Source organism: Pecten maximus, chromosome 2 (assembly GCF_902652985.1).
Source record: "Pecten maximus chromosome 2, xPecMax1.1, whole genome shotgun sequence".
NCBI lineage: Eukaryota > Metazoa > Mollusca > Bivalvia > Pectinida > Pectinidae > Pecten > Pecten maximus.
Window position 1 is genome coordinate 41,416,157 of NC_047016.1, and position 19,112 is coordinate 41,435,268.

Here is a 19,112-nt window from a genome sequence, read left to right on the forward strand (position 1 = left end):
GCGGGTGTGGTCTTGTCGAGGTGGTGTGTGTGCTGTGTGTGCGGGTGGTGTTGTTGGGGTGGTGTTGTGTGCGGGTGTTATTGTCTCTTGAGGTGTGTGTATGTGTGAGGGTGGTGTATGTATGTGTGAGGATGTTGTATGTACGTGTGAGGTATTGTATGTATGTGCGAGGTCGGTGTATGTATGTGTGAGTGTGGTGTATGTGTGTGTGTGGATGGTGAATGTAAGTGTGAGGGTGGTGTATGTATGTGTGAGGGTAGTGTGTGTATGTGTGATGGTGGTGTGTGTATGTGTGAGGGTGGTGTATGTATGTGTGGGGGTGGTGTGTGTGGGGTGGTGTGTATGTGTGAGGGTAGTGTGTGTATTTGTGATTGTGGTATGTGTATGTGTGAGTGTGGTGTATGTATGCGTGAAGATGTTGTATGTACGTGTGAGGTATTGTATGTATGTGCGAGGTCGGTGTATGTATGTGTGAGTGTGGTGTATGTGTGTGTGTGGATGGTGAATGTAAGTGTGAGGGTGGTGTATGTATGTGTGAGGGTGGTGTGTGTATGTGTGAGGGTGGTGTGTGTATGTGTGAGGGTGGTGTTGTCTGTTGGGGTGGTTTGTGTGTTGGGGTGGTGTGTTGTGTGAGATGTTTGTATGTACTGTGAGGTATTGTATGTTGTGCAGGGTGGTTCGGTGTATGTATGTGTGAGTGTGGTGTATGTGTGTGTGTGGATGGTGAATGTAAGTGTGAGGGTGGTGTATGTATGTGTGAGGGTAGTGTGTGTATGTGTGATGGTGGTGTGTGTATGTGTGAGGGTGGTGTATGTATGTGTGAGGGTGGTATGTGTGTGAGGGTGGTGAATGTATGTGTGAGGGTAGTGTGTGTATGTGTGATTGTGGTATTTGTATGTGTGAGTGTGGTGTATGTCTGTGAGGGTGGTGTATGTATGTGTGAGGGTGGTGTATGTATGTGTGAGGTGGTGTATGTAAGTGTGAGGGTGGTGTATGTATGTGTGAGGATGGTGTATGTAAGTGTGAGGGTGGTGTGTGTGTGTGAGGGTGGTGTATGTATGTGTGAGGGTGGTGTATGTATGTGTGAGGGTGGTGTACGTATGTGTGAGGATGGTGTATGTAAGTGTGAGGGTTGTGTGTGTGTGTGAGGGTGGTGTATGTAAGTGTGAGGAATATTGATGAACTTTGGGCTTTGTCACCTGCTGAGGGGTTCTAACGTTCTGTAATCGGAATTCATAAACGAGTTTTCATACTTGTTACAAAATATTAATTAGTAAATACTCAAATTGTTACTAAGTGTTGAGTAATAAAGACTCTCATTTTAGCGAAAAAAACTAAGTTTTACTAGATACTACTTGTAAAGACTCATGTTTCTTTAAAGATATTTAGTTGTAAAAACTCACATTTTTACTAGATGTTAGAAGTGAAAACTCACATTCTTACTAAATGTTAAAAGTAATGACTCAAAAAATTACTAGATGTTAGTTTTAAAGATCCAATTTTGTAACTAGATGTTAGTACTAAAGACATGTTTGACTAGATCATAAGTAGTAAAAATTCATGTTTTTACTAGATACGATTTTGTTATTACATGTTAAGTGATAAAGACTAATAAAACAAACAACTAAATGTTAGTTGTTAATACTCAAAATTTTACTACATCTTAGAAGTAAAGACTCACATTCGTACTTAGTAGTAAGGACTGATACATTTACTACATGTTAGTTTTAAAGACTCAACCTTTTTACTAGATGTTAATAGTAAAAATTCACATTTATAACTAGATGTTAGTTGTTTCTAATGAGATATTTAGTTGTAAAAACTCACATTTATAACTAGGTGTTTAGTAGTGAAAACACATTTTCTGTCGACTTTATGTAGCCCATGTCGAAATAAATGACACCCAAGAGGTTTATTTTCATCTCAAGTTTGTGAAAATTTCCTAACAGGAAGGATATGGGTACAGACATTCCAACATATCAGAATTACGGATATTGAAGACAGAACTCGGTAGGCCAGGGACATTGGCAGAGGATGAAGTAAATGGGCGGTGGTACTTCGGCGCATCTGTCAACAGGCATACGGGCTCCATGGGCGTGCACTGGGAGGACTGTATCTTCGGGGCTGGCGATTATGGTGTTTGTTTAGACAAATTATTGTCAGGTCTTTTAATCTGTTGTCTCGTGAATGAATTTCGTACCTGATTTCCCATTGAATTTCCACATAGTTTTTCCTGGTGAAGCTGTGTCTCGGTTTTATGGTTTGTATGGTTATATAATCTGAGTTCTGATTTCAGCATTTCGCACAATATTTGTAAACATTAGGGTATTTTAATTTTACTGAATAACGTAATGTTTTATGCATATGTATAATGCGGTATTATTAAGTGATTAATATGCATAATCTTAATGTTTAGCACCATTGCAGAATATAAAGTGCACGTGTTATTTTGACATAATACATGTGCAAGATATCGAATTGGTATACTGAAATTTTTGATGAAATCGGAATTTATTGCTCCAGAGCGTTGGAATATGGAAAAATAAACCTTAAAATCTGATTTTCGTTATCTCCTTGGGCAGATCAAGGTCAACCTGTCAGACCGTTACTCACTGATGGAGTACGCAACCAGATCTTGGTGACTGTCCAGCCATACTGTCCAACAGACAAAGTTCGAAGACTGCGGCCAATCAATTACACTGTTACCTGTGTTAACATTAATGATACTAATGGTAAGCTTCGACATGTAACAAACAAGTATATGATGATGTTTTCTATACTTACTGATTATATACGACACAACTTACATGTGACTTCTGATCAGGTTCAACACCTATATACATTTGTATCAGATAGCCTAACTTTGGTCCAAGTTATAGTCAACAAAATTTTTGAATTTCAAATCATGACATCATCGCTATGATTTCCACGATGAAATTCTTCACTTAGTCATTAAACTATGAACGGTTTTACAGTCATACTACATAGAGGATATTCTTGATTTTGTGATGAACAACATTTATTTTTAACTGATATTTTTCACATTTTTAATTGGTGATGCTCATCAGTTAAAATATCAAAACAGGCACGAACTTCTGAAACGTAATTATTATTCATCGACAAACCAAGATTTTTTTGCTGATTATGTATCTTCATGTGGTCGAGGACTTCTGTTAATAAATGTGATAAGTGGCATTTTATAGTGACGTCACAACGTCGTAGTTATTGTGACGTCACATCTGACAGTGGCTTGCAAACATCACACCAAACACTATCTCCTCTTTGGTTGGGTTTAGGACTGTGAAAATATAAAATAAGGTATTTTTCCTGCAAAATCTTGTTTTTATAGAACGGCTATTTACCACTTGGAACATGGTACGAGTCATTTCATCTGAAATCTTTTGTCTGAAATGTGTAAACACCAATTAACTGATTTAGCTACAAAAACAATCACAGTACTGATCTTTCTGATATGCCTGGTTTTGTTAATGTGAATATCTTCATTTTTATATTGCACTGATGGTTTGCCGAAACTAAAAATTTTGATAACAAAACATTGTTTTCAAAGAAGTCTGAATGAGGGTACTTTCTGTACTCAAATTGTCTAAGAAATATATGATTGCTTTCAGATGAATACACAAAAATATTTGAGGCTCGCTTAAAAAATGACCCATTTGTATTGGACAATTTGACACCCGGTTCAACATACAAAGTGATGTACAATATTGGATATCGTCAGAGCATTAGTCCCTTCAGTGACCCAGCTCTCAAATACACAGCACTATACAACGATCGACAGAAAACCCCGAGTACGTATTTACAGTCAATGACAATAACAATAGAAAATACGCATACATATATCAATTAATGGAAAATGCCTATTAAAATGTTCGCTCTATTAATTTGAGAACCCTTATGAAAATGTTTAACACCATTGCAGAACATAAACTGCATACATTATTTTGATATAATGTATGTGAATGAAATAATATTGAGATTATGAAATTGTTGTTATTATAATTGATACTTGCTTAATTAAAATTCAATCGAAAAAACGTAATAAAACCCGTGTGAATTACTGTAAACGTTGAACTTTACGCGAGGGTGAATTTACGCTAATTACACGGATTCCCTTGATCGCGAAAATTTCCCTCGCGCGTATTATTTTGATTTCAATTTGCGTAATCTCCAACTACAAACGAATGTGGATCGATCGCGAAAATTACCGCAACGCGTATAGTTTACATATCGAAATCGCGAAATTAATCCCCCGCGAATATAACCACGTTTACAGTATATGATAATTGATTAAATATCATAAAGTTTTGTTAATAATGTAATTGGTGCCATATACACCCAGGTACCAGCAAAACATCAAATTAGATAACGGATAACATAATTGTTCAGTTTACACAGTAAATCTATCACTGTTACGATGAAGTGTTATTATATATATGTATACAAGTTGATATTCATACATGTATTACTTATGTTGGATTTCTGGGTTAACACATTACGGTTTATATTTACTAGATATTTCCTCGACTGTCGGATTGGCAGTTGGCTCCACAGTGTTCCTTCTGTTAACAATCATGTAAGTAACTTTTGATCTATATTCTTATATTTTACCGATTATGTATAAAGCCCAATTATATTTCGTTTACGACCTTTTCTATCTAATATACAAAACTGGAAAATACATATTCCCAACGTAATAATCAAATATATATTTAGATAGAAAATCCCGGGATCTGGTACATAAAACTGCCTTATCTTCAGGAAATTCCTTAACAATTTGTTTTCCATAACAGAGCATAACAGAATTTAAGGTTGGGACCTCAAATGAGATTTCCCACTTAAATTTTGTAATGTTTTAATATGGACAAAAATAACTTAAGGAATTTTCTTAATTTACAGAACGTTGAAAATTCGATTTATTAAAAAAAGTATCTCTTTATTTACATAATCATTACACAGACAAGACAACAAATCAGCGCTCATTTCAGTGTGTTGCTACTTTTTTTTTTAACTTTTGAAATTCAGATGATTATGTTGATTTATTAGTACCCTACCGGTGAAGGGACTATAGGTTTTGCCTGCGTCCGTCCGTCCGTCCGTCCGTCCATCCGTCCGTCCGTCCGGTTATAGTTTTGGTTAAAGTTTCATAATGGCACACCATTCACTTAATGGTATTAGGATGCTGACTCTTTGCATAGAGGTTCTTTGGGTGTATGGCATTAGTTTTGTTTGGTTAAAAATGATTTATTTTTTAGTTTTGCCATATTATGGACTTAACTTTTTTCTCTGTATTCTTTAGGTTAATGTTTTGGTTAAAGTTTTATAATGGCACACCATTCACTTAATAAATGGTATTAGGATGCTGACTCTTTGCATAGAGGTTCTTTGGGTAAATGGCATTAGTTTTGGTTGGTTAATTTTTTGTTTTTTTTTAATTTTTATTTTTTATTTTAAATTTTTTGCCATATTATGGACTTAACTTTTTTCTCTGTATTCTTCAGGTTAATGTTTTGGTTAAAGTTTTATAATGGCACACCATTCACTTAATAATGGTATTAGGATACAAAAGAAGACATGGATATCTATTAGGGACAGGAAACATTTTTTATTCAACCCGATAGAGTTGAATTTACACATTGTTTGGAATGAACTTATTTTCATAAAAACGATCCTGTTTTAGTTTTGGCTAAACTTTTTTACTCAAATTTGGCTAAAGTTTAAAATTGAGGGCGCCGGTAGGGGACATATATTGGTTCAGCAATACTCACAGAATGCTTGTTATATTTCAGCACGATTTGGAAATTCGTGATGTATTATCAAAAGATCGAGCAGCCAATCGACGGTGTTGAAATCGACAACAATAATAAGGTAAACACATAGCCGGAACAAATGTAATGTAGAGAAATGTTTATTAGTCGGTATTTCCCGGAACTAGTTTTCGGGTGTTATATTTCGTTAAACACCGCCTTGCACATATTGTTTCTCGAGCCACTTGACTTCGGACATGATGAGGAAGCTACTCTTTTGTAACAAGGGAACTATTTTTCAAAAAAACCTTAATTACGTTTTTGCTAGTCAATGGCAATATGGAAGTGGAATCATTTCTCTCGTATATAAATATAAATGCCTACACTATTTTTAAGTCATTATAGCGATTCGTTAAACTATACCAACAGTGTACATTGTGTAAATGGTTATCCGGCGAACAAAATACATGATTTCGTGACATATTCCAATTTCCATAACGTCCGAGGTTATGGTTGAAGCACATTCGATGCATTCCGAATCACATCCGTGTGTTTATACACGATATACTTTAAAAAGGATCCATTACGCATCGTATAAATATGTGTAATTAATTTTTTTTTTTCGCGTAAAAAGATGCAACAAAATTAATGTCCCCTAAGATATTGTCAACCATAAAGTAAAAATAGCAGTAACAACAATAATAAACAACAATCTTTCACCTGTATACATATTGGATACTGGAGACAGGCAAGAACACAGAGTAAACAAATAAAGGGCAATACAACCTCAAACAAAACAACAATATCGTGATTTAATGTTCTTATAAGAGAAAGGAGAGAAAAAAGTGTGTATCTTGCTTAAAATAACAATGGCATAGCCTGTTTATCAAACGCATTACATATATAGTCGGCCTTCCGCTTTAGTAATGAGACGATGTCACCTTAACTTGCATTTCAAAATATTTCTTACTATGAGTAAAGGTGTATAACTCTTATCAAGGGAGATAGTACAATGTACAAATGCCTTATACTAAATAGTAGTAACATTTATTATCAATTAAATATAGATTGATTTAAAGTTTGACTATTGAAGAAACGTAGAAAATTACGAGGACAATATCAATAATTGCTGATTAAAGTTGGAATAAAAAACTTTTATGCTTTTGCCGTGTTGATTCTTCATCTAATCTTTTCTATAAATTGATTGCACTAGCGAATCACGGTGATTTCTTAAGTTTCTCTATAGAAAAAACCTGACAATTTCTTCAATATTCTGATGTAACTTGCTCTTTTAAAATAGCGGCAAATAAAGTGATTTACAATGTGTAAAGATGATTTTCATAATCAATTTATTTAAACTGCTCCAGAGACAAGCGTAATTTGTATGCTGATATTCTTTGCGCTTTATCAATAACAATGTTGTTGAAATTATTAACCTCTTTAGATTTGTGTTTATTTGTCAAACAGTTTTATTAATTCACTTTACCTCAGGTGAAGATCCGAGGTGGGTGGTTTGACGCCCCCTCCCTACCTGTGTCGGTTTTGTGTTTCTCGGAAAGCAGAGAAACGGGTCGGCTTGTGTTTCTTGGGAAGCTGAGAAACGGGTCGGTCTGTGCTGTTGTGATGTGTCTTTGGGAAAGAAATTGTATCCTTATTATTTTGCATGGCATGAAACGGGCCTCCGTATGTTGTTCAGTGAGGAAGTCACGAATTACTACAAGGGGAACCCGCCTCAAAATGACCCAGGCTGTTCAAGCAAACCAACATTTATTAATACAGATCTGTGTCATCTATTTCTAACATTAGCATGATCAATTGCTACTAACATTGTCGTCAAAACCAGCGAACATTGATGTGTAAATGAATAATGATCTTAAAACAAAATATCGATATACACTGATACCTTGAAATAAGACGGTGTGTTTCAAAAGGGTAAGCGTTTTTTTATTAATCGAAGACCCATGTCCTTTAAAGTGTCAAAGTTCAGATCCACATAATGTCACGTTTATAAAAGGAGAGACACGGTAGTCACTTTAGGACGAATTTAGTTTAATAAGATTAGATTAAGTATCAATGGTTGAATAATGTCAGTTATTGATACATGAGCAAGTTTCATTGATGTGATCAATTTCAGTAAGAATGCTTTTGTTGTTGATCGTATTTGCTTAACAATATACCATTGTATTACTGTATATATTTCGTCTTGATAAGTATATATATATGTTTTATTCAACAGGATAGAAAAAATAACCCCTGTTCCGATGACACTGGTATAGGATCACAGAGTAGTGACGACAGGAAAAGTATTGGAAATGACAGCAGAAATAGTTCTTTTCAGTGCAAATCTAAGTTCTCAAACACCAAACCATGCTTAGAGGAAAAGTCGTCTAGTGACCGTGGTTCACACACTTACAATTCATCATATAGAATAATTAATTCAATCTCCAACGAAAGTGGTTCAGATGTCAATTCTGACAACTATGACAAAATCGAAACATCAGAGGAAGTTGTGGAAATTAGTACAGAACAATATTCTAATAACGCAACACCAGAAAACACGTCTGGTATTGTTAATGAACAGCTGGATGACATCATAACGATGCCGTGCCAGTTCACTCTGCCACAAGATGTCGCTCTCAACAGAAGGAGGAACGAACAATGTTCAAACAGAAGTAGTGTTTGTTCAAACTCACTTCCGACAAGAAACGCCATTTCAGAAAAAGCCATTATCGTTGACAACACTACAGAAGCTTTGCCGATTTGCATGGCCACGGATAGACGAAGCCATAGGTTAAGTGATGTGAAGTTAGATGAATATGATATATCAGTCATTTTGCTTAATGCAAACGATAAAGAACAACTTGATGATACAAACGACTCCAGTTTGGAAAGCGTTGACGATATTTTAACAATTCCGTCGAAATCTTTCTCGTGTACAGGTAGAGAACCTGCCAGACAACCAACTAAAACACCAGAGAGAAAGCGTTCAGGAATTTCAGGATATAAACAATTACTTCAGGAAAATGCAGAGAGTATGCAAAACGATAGTCGCATGTTGCCAGAAATAATTGAGCCTCAAGACGGAATTCCGACCGCGGAGGCTGACAGCAGATGTCAATTACCTATGGATCTAGAAAACACATTATTAGATGACCAATTGTTAGACAATATTTTCCAATCGGATGACAGTTCTGGAATAGAAGAGATACACGAACATATCGTCAGAACAGTTGATAAAACTAAAGCCAAAAAGACCGGTTATAAATCACTGCCTCTTAACCAGGAACATCTGGATACTCCTTTAAACCAATAAGTACTGTTTTAAGCAGTCGAATCATTTGATGAACTTAAGGCATCACTGGAACATCAATTGTGTTCTGTGCATATAAGGAAACTCCAACTCCGTCTATCTGAGAGAAATATAAAACCTTCAAATGGCAAGTGGCTGTATCGCTTAGAATGTGTGGTAGACTAACGTGTTATGAATACGTTGTGTTTGGTAATTAGAATCATGCACTGTGTCTTATAAACAAACATGAAAGAATTTTGCAATGTACAAACCAATAAATACCAACTGTTATAACCAATGTTTACATATCTTTAGGTAGGAAAAAGTATGTTTTATGTTACATTTATGTTTACATTAACAATGTTTAAATATTTACTATTGAAACAATACATGTTATGAGGTTTTATAATAGTAGACATTGTCATCAACTATGGAATGTGAGCTTTGAATATGAACAACAGAGACCACATTAAAATGTCCTTGGTCGAGCTTATTCAAAGGGAAGTCTAGATAAAATAATATTAAACTTAAAAACTTTAAATTACATTATAATTTGTTCTTACTGATTTGTAGAAAGCGTTAGGTTTAGACTTGCAATAACAAATGAAAAAGTCCATACATAAACTTACTCGACAGGAAAACTAAATGATTATGTACAAATCATTTCAAATATTTATGTAACGATTATTGGAAATATGAATGCACTCTGAATAAACGATGAACATTATTCCGTAACTAACATTTATCATCGAATGACATTACACATGATAAGTATATTCTGTTATAGTTTTATGTACATTTCAGAAATCACTGTTCATTATTCTATCAAAATATCAAATCTATGTGTTAGTGCTTTTTCATTTACAAAAGGATGAACTTCCTGAAAATCAAAATAATGTCAATATTTCATGCAAAGACATATGTTTTATGGGGCGACGTACAAAGCGTGACGCAGGTCAATCAGGAATAAAGAGCAGTTAACAATATTCCCATTTCATCAATAATACCTCTTCAGTTCATTGAATAGCATTAGACCGGAGATAAGGCTGTACCACAAAATAAAAATATTTTATGCTTAATGTATTGTTCTTTATGAAAAAAAACTTGTCTTACCCTCGTTGGCTCAGATTTTGGCTAAATTACACCTTTATCCAACACTCTACTACGATAGTTAGTATAACCGGATTTAAAAAAGACCTTGAACATTTTACTGCAAATTACACATTTAGTACATTTTAATTTCTAATTCTGTCATTCATATTCTAACAAAAATGATTCAAATCTAAGAGCAGGATTTTTGGGTTCTCACACAGCGACGCGAAATAGACACAATTTCGAATACTTAATGAAAAACTCAACAAAGAACATAATTAATTAACTAAGAATGGATCGTTTTGAAGAATTGAATTATTGGCTTAAAAATAGTCATATATATGCACATATATTTATTGAGTTATGTGACAGTGTTTTCCTGCAAATACTTGTCTTAGCCATTTTTTTATGTTTCCGAAGAGCTAATTAGGACGGCAACAAAACTGACATTTCGATTGCGGCATTTAATCTTTGCTTCTAGGACACCTTGGACATTAAAAAAACCCATTCCAGCCACTGATAGCGAACATTAATTTAATACCTCAACAATCATTGTTGTTGCCAAATTGCAATCCTGTTATTTTGTTTGATCTCATACTTAAAGTACATTGTATATACATTGCGTAGCTTTGATAATGACAAACAAGATATGTTAACTGTAAAGCAATACAGTTACCAATACCGTTAAATGGTTATGATTTATTCTTGCTTGTAAGAGTCCATCAATACAAGTGAATGTCCACAATGTTTGTATGTGATTAATTAAATCATAAGTATTAACTTGAATATATATTTTTGAGCTATAAAACAAAAACCAGAGTGTACTCAAATCCTCCAGTTTTTGAATTATAGTTCCATAACGTTAGCAATATATTCAGATTAATCCGGTATAATTGAGACAGAAAATAGAATACATATCACGTATCATATCGTTTCATATCTTAATCATGTCAATTCGAAACATTCTGTACCCTAATACACTATTTCTTATCGCAATATATTTGTTTGGAAACTATATATTTGGTTCCCATTATTTTTTTTCTTTATATCGATGTTGATCATATCATTAAAATTTAAAATTTCTGATATGATAACTGCAATAAACATCGTCAATGCACCATAGTCAGCATCTCGACATGCTGAATATATATGATTGGCGATGTACATACATATTTGTGTTGAGCTATATCCTGGCAACGTGAGGTCATAGTAAGAATTAATTTGTCTAATTTATGTAAAATGTAACTTATGAAAATCCCGATTGACACACTTAAATATACTATTATACTGTATTTTGATATATTATACGTGTGTATACTTTGTTTTATATATAAATATATTTATAACATAGCAAAAAAGTATGAGATATATGAATACGTCTTGATACAGATATAACGACAGTATTATATTTTTTTCTTTAATAAATAATTCACAGATGTGTATTTGTGCTATATTTAGTAGATGATCAGTGATGAAAAGGTATCTATCTCGGTCTGTTATTATCCTTAACCTCTGATGTTTTGTTAATGTTTCAACACACACGCACGTGCGTACGCATGCACGGACGCATATATATATTTCAATAAAAATTAAAATTTAGATTATTGAGATCCTGAAAGTCCAGCAAAAATAAATCTATAATATTGAATGATCTCCTCATCCACATGTCACCAATTGAATTTCCCAATACTTTATATGGTTAAAATAATATAACTTAAGGGGTTATATTTGCGTGTACATAAATGTGATATGATTATGTTTCCTAACCTTTCATTCTATATAACTTAATGGTCTTGCACAATTTGTACACTAGCGAATACTATGGAATGTTTGTATTTTAACGAGTTGCAAGTTATACTGTTTCTAGTGTTTTACAATATTCAGAGACAGAAAAAAGATAAAGACTCCACTTACACGTACACCAAAATATATTTATTTACAATACTCGTACACAGTGAACATCGTGATTCAGGAAATAAACACATATTAGATAATAATATTCGCGCAAATTAAAACATATACATTTTGTTTTGGAAAATATATGCCCAGTAAAACAGATCGGCTAACTATAATAATAGTCCTCATTTAAATAACTACTTGTAGTTCATTTTAATTTTGCTTTGGTTTATATAACACCTCTGTTATCATATTAATGGCATATTTGTGACTGGCATAGTGGAGACGGGAATATGCAATATGTTAATGCATTTTCTACAACTACATTACGAATATTACCAGAAAATAATAATAATAATTAAAAAAAAAATAATTAAAGGTGTACACTATCATAAATCATGAAAATAATGAATGTTATAATGTATTTTATGGTTTTGTATGTATTATTTTCATGAGACATTGGTTCAAATTATGCGGTAAATAGAATCATATTCATGTTATACTGATGGATTATGTCCCTTCCTTCTACAAGATATTTCTTATGTTACGGCTTATATCCATTGTATATACTTTCATATTGTTGGCATCAGCTCAGTCATGCTAAATGTGATAATTTTGTCTGTATATAGACATATTGATACACTTTAATTTTGAAATTCTAATAGTTTCAATGTTTCCATCTTGATTCATTTTCTCAAATATTTAATCTGGCCTACATTTTCTTTTGTATTTTGCTTTGATATTATGTGATCGTTTCTTTTCAACAAGCGTTAAATGATAATGAGGCTATCAGTTAACAACTAATATGATAGGCAAATGTGCTTTATACAAAAATATCATGTATGTCTGTCACTTAAAGTAAGATGATGGCAAAGTATTGCCTGGATATCAAACGTATTTTTCCTCGAGTGTGGTCGATCTATTTGATTTGGTGACACCTGCATTTAATTGTTTGCACCATTGTTGTAAAATAGTAAAGTATACAACATCAAAAATGATTATAGGATGTTGTTTAAAATAAAACAAATATCATAATTGTATAACTTGGCAATACGATATCATGATATGAAAGCTTGCTATTGTTACAATGATCACTTGGGTAATTAATAAATGATGTAAATAATAACAACCAGCGACTCCAATTGTTTATTTTACATTGTGTTTCAGTTTTCTTTCACGCAAATCGATAATCAAAATGTATACGTTTATTAAAAAAAATATTTTAGAAGAAAGCCTTACGTAAATAGCAATGTTTCATCATTTCTGTTTTAAGAATAAAATAAATTAAAGTGTGGTATGTTAGTAAATACATTTAAACGGATTTAATAATGCATGTTTATACAACACAGGATCAGTTGGACTGTACATATGTACATACTAGGAAAAAGTTATTTGACTGTACGTATATACACCAAAGAGAACAGTTGTACTGTACGTATATACACCAAAGAGAACATTTGTTGTACTGTACGTATATACAACACAGGAAACAGTTGTTGTTCTGTACGTATATATATTACACTGGGAACAGTTGTTGGACTGTACATTATTACATCACAAGGAACAGTAGTTGGACTGTACGTATATACAACACAGGAAACAGTAGTTGGACTGTACGTATATACAACACAGGGAACAGTTGTTGGTCTGTACGCATATACAACACAGGAAACAGTAGCTGGACTGTATGTTTATACAACACAAGGAACAGTTGTTGGACTGTACGTAAAATACACAGGAATTAATAGTTTGACTATACATATATACAACACAGGGAAAAGTAGTTGGACTTTACGTTTATACAACACAGAGAACAGTTGTTGTACTGTACGTCTATTCAACACAGGATCAGTAGTTGGACTGTAGGTATATACAACACATGAAACAGTTGTTGGTCTGTACGTATATAAACAGTTTTTGGACTGTAAGTACGAACTATAACATATGTTGGGTGACGTTTTATGTCAGGAAGCCTATAATGTTATATTACAGGGGTAAATTTACAATCAAAACAGTCCGCATCTGGGTATTTTTTTTTCACAATATCATTGCTGATACTTCGGCCTGGATAGGAGGAAAACAAGAACAACACAAATATATTTGTGTGTTAGGGATAGGGAATCATTATCCTCTAGTATCGAATTATACCTCGTTATCACGACGATATATCGTTGAATAGTGACCTGTCATAGTATTTCAGGCATACCTAACTGACATTATAAAAATTAATTTGTCGTCCGTCGGTAGAAACTAAAAATATCGTAAAAAATGCCTTGTCAAATACCTAAAATAAAAAGAGTCAGATAAGCTTTTTGTTCAACGAGATCAACGATACTCATAAGACGAGATGTTTTGTAAATGTCACATCTATTCTTTCATATTAAATGATGTTGATGATGGAAGATGACTTGGTATCGTCGCATATTCAGCAAACACTGGGAGGGACTCCTAACGAAATGCCGGTGGTACCATATTGAAGGTGGCTGAGCTCCCCTGGACTTCATACTGCTCTCTAAACCGATACCTGGAACATCAATTGTTTATCGTCTCAACGCAATTCGAAAAAGAAATTGTTCAAGATAAAGTAAAGAATAAAGTTATATGCCTCAAAATATAAACTCGTATAAAATATTGAGGAAGAAAAATAATGTGCTTCAAATGTTACCTTGTTATTATCAATACTTAATTATGTCTAATCATTATAAAGTATGATATTATGTATCGGAGAACGTTGTTAAGATGTTGCACTGTATAAAAATGCTTCATTCAATACACACAGATTCAAATGAGCTTTAATAACCCACGGATGACACAAGAAAAAAATTTCCCAATTAATCCGCATATTCTTATGTACACTAAATACATATACATATAGTTCATATCCATGTTTATATCCTTTTTATCTATCGTGATGAATACGTAACTTACCTGGTATTTGTACGAATTTTGAAGTACGCAACTACAGCAACAGCTAATGCTATTAGAGCAATGCCCCCGGCTGATATTGCAATGCCTAGTTCCGTCATAGGTGGTCCTGAAATGAATTCGGATATAGATGTAATTATAGACAAAGCAAGTAGTATCGTCACCTGGTGGTTCTGTGAGACTAATATTTCATGTACATGTGAGTGGTATATAAAATGATGAAATCATTCTTTTGTGTAGTATGCATACACGGAATCGCTACACATGATACTCGTCTATAACTATTGTGCCAATAAAAGCATTGAAAAAAAATTCCATTATATTTTTTAGACTGAAGAACCCGTGACGGAGATAAGCATTCTTAAAAATCAAATGTATATATAGAATGGGAGATATCAAGAACGTGTCTTACGTTATACTGCAATTATTTTAATACTGCAAATCATTAAGAGTTCGCGAATATTTTATTTCACGAACTTACCCCTTCAGACATATTCTCAAATACATGATTTCGCAAACGCTGCTCAAGAAATAATTATAATTTACGAATGATAAGCTTTTAGAGTCATGGACCATGCAAGACTGTTATATCGGGTGACCAATAGCTTGGTCACAATCCAGAGGTGTTATGTTTGCACAAATAATCGTATAGCATTTGAATTCGAGATTGACTCACTGCGTGTGAAAACGCAAAAAAAAAATCCCAAGCGATTGCAGTAGGGCACTCTTATCTTAAATGTGTAAGAAACTATTCATTTCAATTAAAGTTTATACGTGACGTTTCAATGACTGGTACGGTATGTACACTGTCGCATCCATCAGACAACTGATCAGGGCAGCATGTGTACACGAAGGTGTAAAATGTGTACAATGGTCGAGTTTCTCGCATATGTGACCAGGTATTAGTCCGAAGGTAGCAACATGTAGTCATTCTGGTCCAATTACAATGCAACATCATTGCGTTGTACACTGCAGCATAGCAAAACAATCAACATCGATCTTCGAATTCCGCTTTTGTATACACATGCTGCCCTGATCAGTTGTCTGATGAAGGTGACAGTGAGCAAACCGCACTAGTCATCGAAATGTCACGTATAAACAATCATTGTTTGTGTAATAAAAATCCTTATATAAACCCGAAGAAAATGATTAGAAATTATGCATTTATGTAATAGGAGTGGAAAAATGCACGGCAAAAACCGGGGTTCGAACCCGGGACCTCCGAACACTAGCCGGATGCTCTACCTATTGAGCTACCTGGTCGCCCATGATCGACCCGGTCCAGTTCCGCTACATTCTTCCCTCCTATTTGTTTAAGTCTTCGACCCCGAAGACTTCACAACTCACAACCCAGGTTCGGGTATCCCCTTGTCAAGTATTCACCTCACTTGAAACAAGGTTTGGTCACAGGCACCAAATGTAATAGGAGTGGGAAAATGCACGGCCAGACCGGGGTTCGAACCCGGGACCTCCAAACACTAGCCGGATGCTCTACCGATTGAGCTACCTGGTCGCCCATGATCGACCCGGTCCAGTTCCGCTACACTCTTCCCTCCTATTTGTTTATGTCTTCGACCCCGAAGACTTCACAACTCACAACCCAGGTTCGGGTATCCCCTTGTCAAGTATTCACCTCACTTGAAACAAGGTTTGGTCACAGGCACCAAATGTAATAGGAGTGGGAAAAATGCACGGCCAGACCGGGGTTCGAACCCGGGACCTCCGAACACTAGCCGGATGCTCTACCGATTGGGCTACCTGGTCGCCGATGATCGATCTGATCTAGTTCCGCTACATTGTATCTGATATTCATGTATGTAAACCTAAAGATCAAATACCTTTCTCATTATTTCTGGAACCACTCTTTGTCTTTTCAAGTGTTGTAGTACCCTTTGTAGTTGGTGACCCGTGTGCGTCATTTGTGGTTGTAGTCGTGGGTATAGCAGTTGTGGTTGTAGTCGTGGGTGCAGCAGTTGTGGTTGTAGTCGTGGGTATAGCAGTTGTGGTTGTAGTCGTGGGTATAGCAGTTGTGGTTGTAGTCGTGGGTGCAGCAGTTGTGGTTGTAGTCGTGGGTGCAGCAGTTGTTGTTGTAGTGGTGGGTGCAGCAGTTGTAGTTGAAGTCGTGGGTGCAGCAGTTGTTGTTGTAGTGGTGGGTGCAGCAGTTGTGGTTGTAGTCGTGGGTGCAGCAGTTGTGGTTGTAGTCGTGGGTATAGCAGTTGTGGTTGTAGTCGTGGGTATAGCAGTTGTAGTTGTAGTCGTGGGTGCAGCAGTTGTGGTTGTAGTCGTGGGTATAGCAGTTGTGGTTGTAGTCGTGGGTATAGCAGTTGAAGATTTAGTCGTGGATGCAGCAGTTGTGGTTGTAGTCGTGGGTATAGCAGTTGTGGTTGTAGTGGTGGGTGCAGCAGTTGGAGATTTAGTCGTGGATGCAGCAGTTGTGGTTGTAGTCGTAGGTATAGCAGTTGTTGTAGTTGTAGGTGTAGCAGTTGTTGTAGTTGTAGGTGTAGCAGTTGTTGTAGTTGTAGGTGTAGCAGTTGTTGTAGTTGTAGGTATAGCAATTGTTGTAGTTGTAGGTGTAGCAGTTGTTGTAGTTGTAGGTGTAGCAGTTGTTGTAGTTGTAGGTGTAGCAGTTGAAGATTTAGTCGTGGGTGTAGCAGTTGTTGTTGTAGTTGTGGGGTTAGGTGTTGTTGTAGTCGTTGAGGTTGATGTTGTCGTTGTAGTCGCAGAAGCAGGTGTCGATGTCGCCGTTGCTGAATCTGTCGTACTGGCCGTTGTTGTTTCTTCAACTTTGTGCAATAAAAGTAGATTGATGACAATGTATTACCAACATATCACTGTTTATAACATATATAACATCTGGATATCCTGATATAGTCTGAAATATGGTCATTTATTTACCACAAATAAAAGTTACCACAGTTCATCATCCCTAAAAAAAACATGCATGAAATACAAATTTAAAGGGTCCTAATAAAATACCAGAGCAGTTGGCGACGTCAATCATTCCCACAAACTGCGTGGTATAACCAGTTGGACATGCAAAACACTCAGTCTGTGCTTCCTGGTTCTGGTATGTCCCTAGTTCACAGTAAACACACCATCCGTTTTCTTCACTTGTGCCTGCTGGACACTGAACTATAGCAAAAAAAAAACCAACAGTTTAGGCAATATAATACACTTTAATAAAAATGTCACACAATCAGAGTTGCAGTTAGAATGATAGCATCTTACATTACTCTGTAAAAGTAAGATGATGCTATAGGTTTATAGATATGAATTATTATAGAACTGTGATGTTAATGTCAACGCCAATGATTAATGTTATATTGTCGGGAGATCTACAATTGTGTTTTGAATATCATTTAGTACACTCGGCAAATTTCTAAATGGAAATATGCAATAATTTGACATATAAGAAATAATCCGAATGAAAATGTAGAATAGCATAAAAATGTGAACGGACATTGATCAACACAAATACTTCTAAAGATTGTTAGATTTATCATGTCGCACTTTTATCGAAATTCTGTGTGAGTGACTAGACTATGATCGTTTTCATTTGATATTTTTTCCATGTGAGAACACAGATATTTTAATGCACCATGTGGAGGACCTACTACAGGCGCCGTCGTTTGCGATAGAGCCATTTGAACACGTGATCACAGCAGAAAGAGCAACGGTGCTGGGATCGATGTTGTAAGTGACATTGTTGACATTCACGGTAAAGAAATCGGAGGCAGAATTGTTGATCTCTTGTGCAGTCTGTTCTAATTCGGTAATTGCATTGAGATAGGTCTGGAGGTCTGCACTCACTGTTAGAAAATTAGCATATGATGTAGAGTAAGTAGGTTTCCGTATAATTGTAGTTTTTCTAACTCATACATTTTTATACTGACGAAATACTTCATGTAAGATAATCATTTGAATTTTTTTTCATTGCATAGTTACTTTGACATTTAAAGATTTGTCTTGCAGCCAAGATATACTTTTAAACAGAAAATGAAATCTAGGACGAACATCGACATGCTTAAAATTAATACGGAAATAACCGAATGAAACACGAAATCTTACCGATATTGTCTTCTAACAATGCAGTGAGGTTGAAATCCTGAAGTTCTTCCAAATTAATGAAGAAAGATATATCTGCT

At 35.0% G+C, this 19,112-nt stretch overlaps 2 protein-coding genes across 2 annotated transcripts in view; one reads left to right on the plus strand and one right to left on the minus strand.

Annotated features, from left to right (window-relative positions):
• The window catches only part of LOC117322109, a 37,575-nt gene extending 25,175 nt beyond the window's left edge, over window positions 1-12,400 (plus strand). The window contains exons 12-17 of the mRNA XM_033876864.1: window positions 1,950-2,136; window positions 2,583-2,732; window positions 3,630-3,809; window positions 4,534-4,594; window positions 5,808-5,886; window positions 8,002-12,400. Coding sequence (XP_033732755.1) covers window positions 1,950-2,136; window positions 2,583-2,732; window positions 3,630-3,809; window positions 4,534-4,594; window positions 5,808-5,886; window positions 8,002-9,078 — 1,734 coding nt within the window. The 3' untranslated portion in view covers window positions 9,079-12,400. The remainder of the gene's footprint in view (window positions 1-1,949; window positions 2,137-2,582; window positions 2,733-3,629; window positions 3,810-4,533; window positions 4,595-5,807; window positions 5,887-8,001) is intronic.
• LOC117343108 (mucin-2-like) overlaps window positions 12,057-19,112 on the minus strand; it is a 7,831-nt gene continuing 775 nt past the window's right edge. The window contains exons 2-7 of the mRNA XM_033905423.1: window positions 19,036-19,107; window positions 18,582-18,776; window positions 17,944-18,099; window positions 16,806-17,750; window positions 14,971-15,076; window positions 12,057-14,566 (exon numbers count right to left, since the gene is read on the minus strand). Coding sequence (XP_033761314.1) covers window positions 14,491-14,566; window positions 14,971-15,076; window positions 16,806-17,750; window positions 17,944-18,099; window positions 18,582-18,776; window positions 19,036-19,107 — 1,550 coding nt within the window. The 3' untranslated portion in view covers window positions 12,057-14,490. The remainder of the gene's footprint in view (window positions 14,567-14,970; window positions 15,077-16,805; window positions 17,751-17,943; window positions 18,100-18,581; window positions 18,777-19,035; window positions 19,108-19,112) is intronic.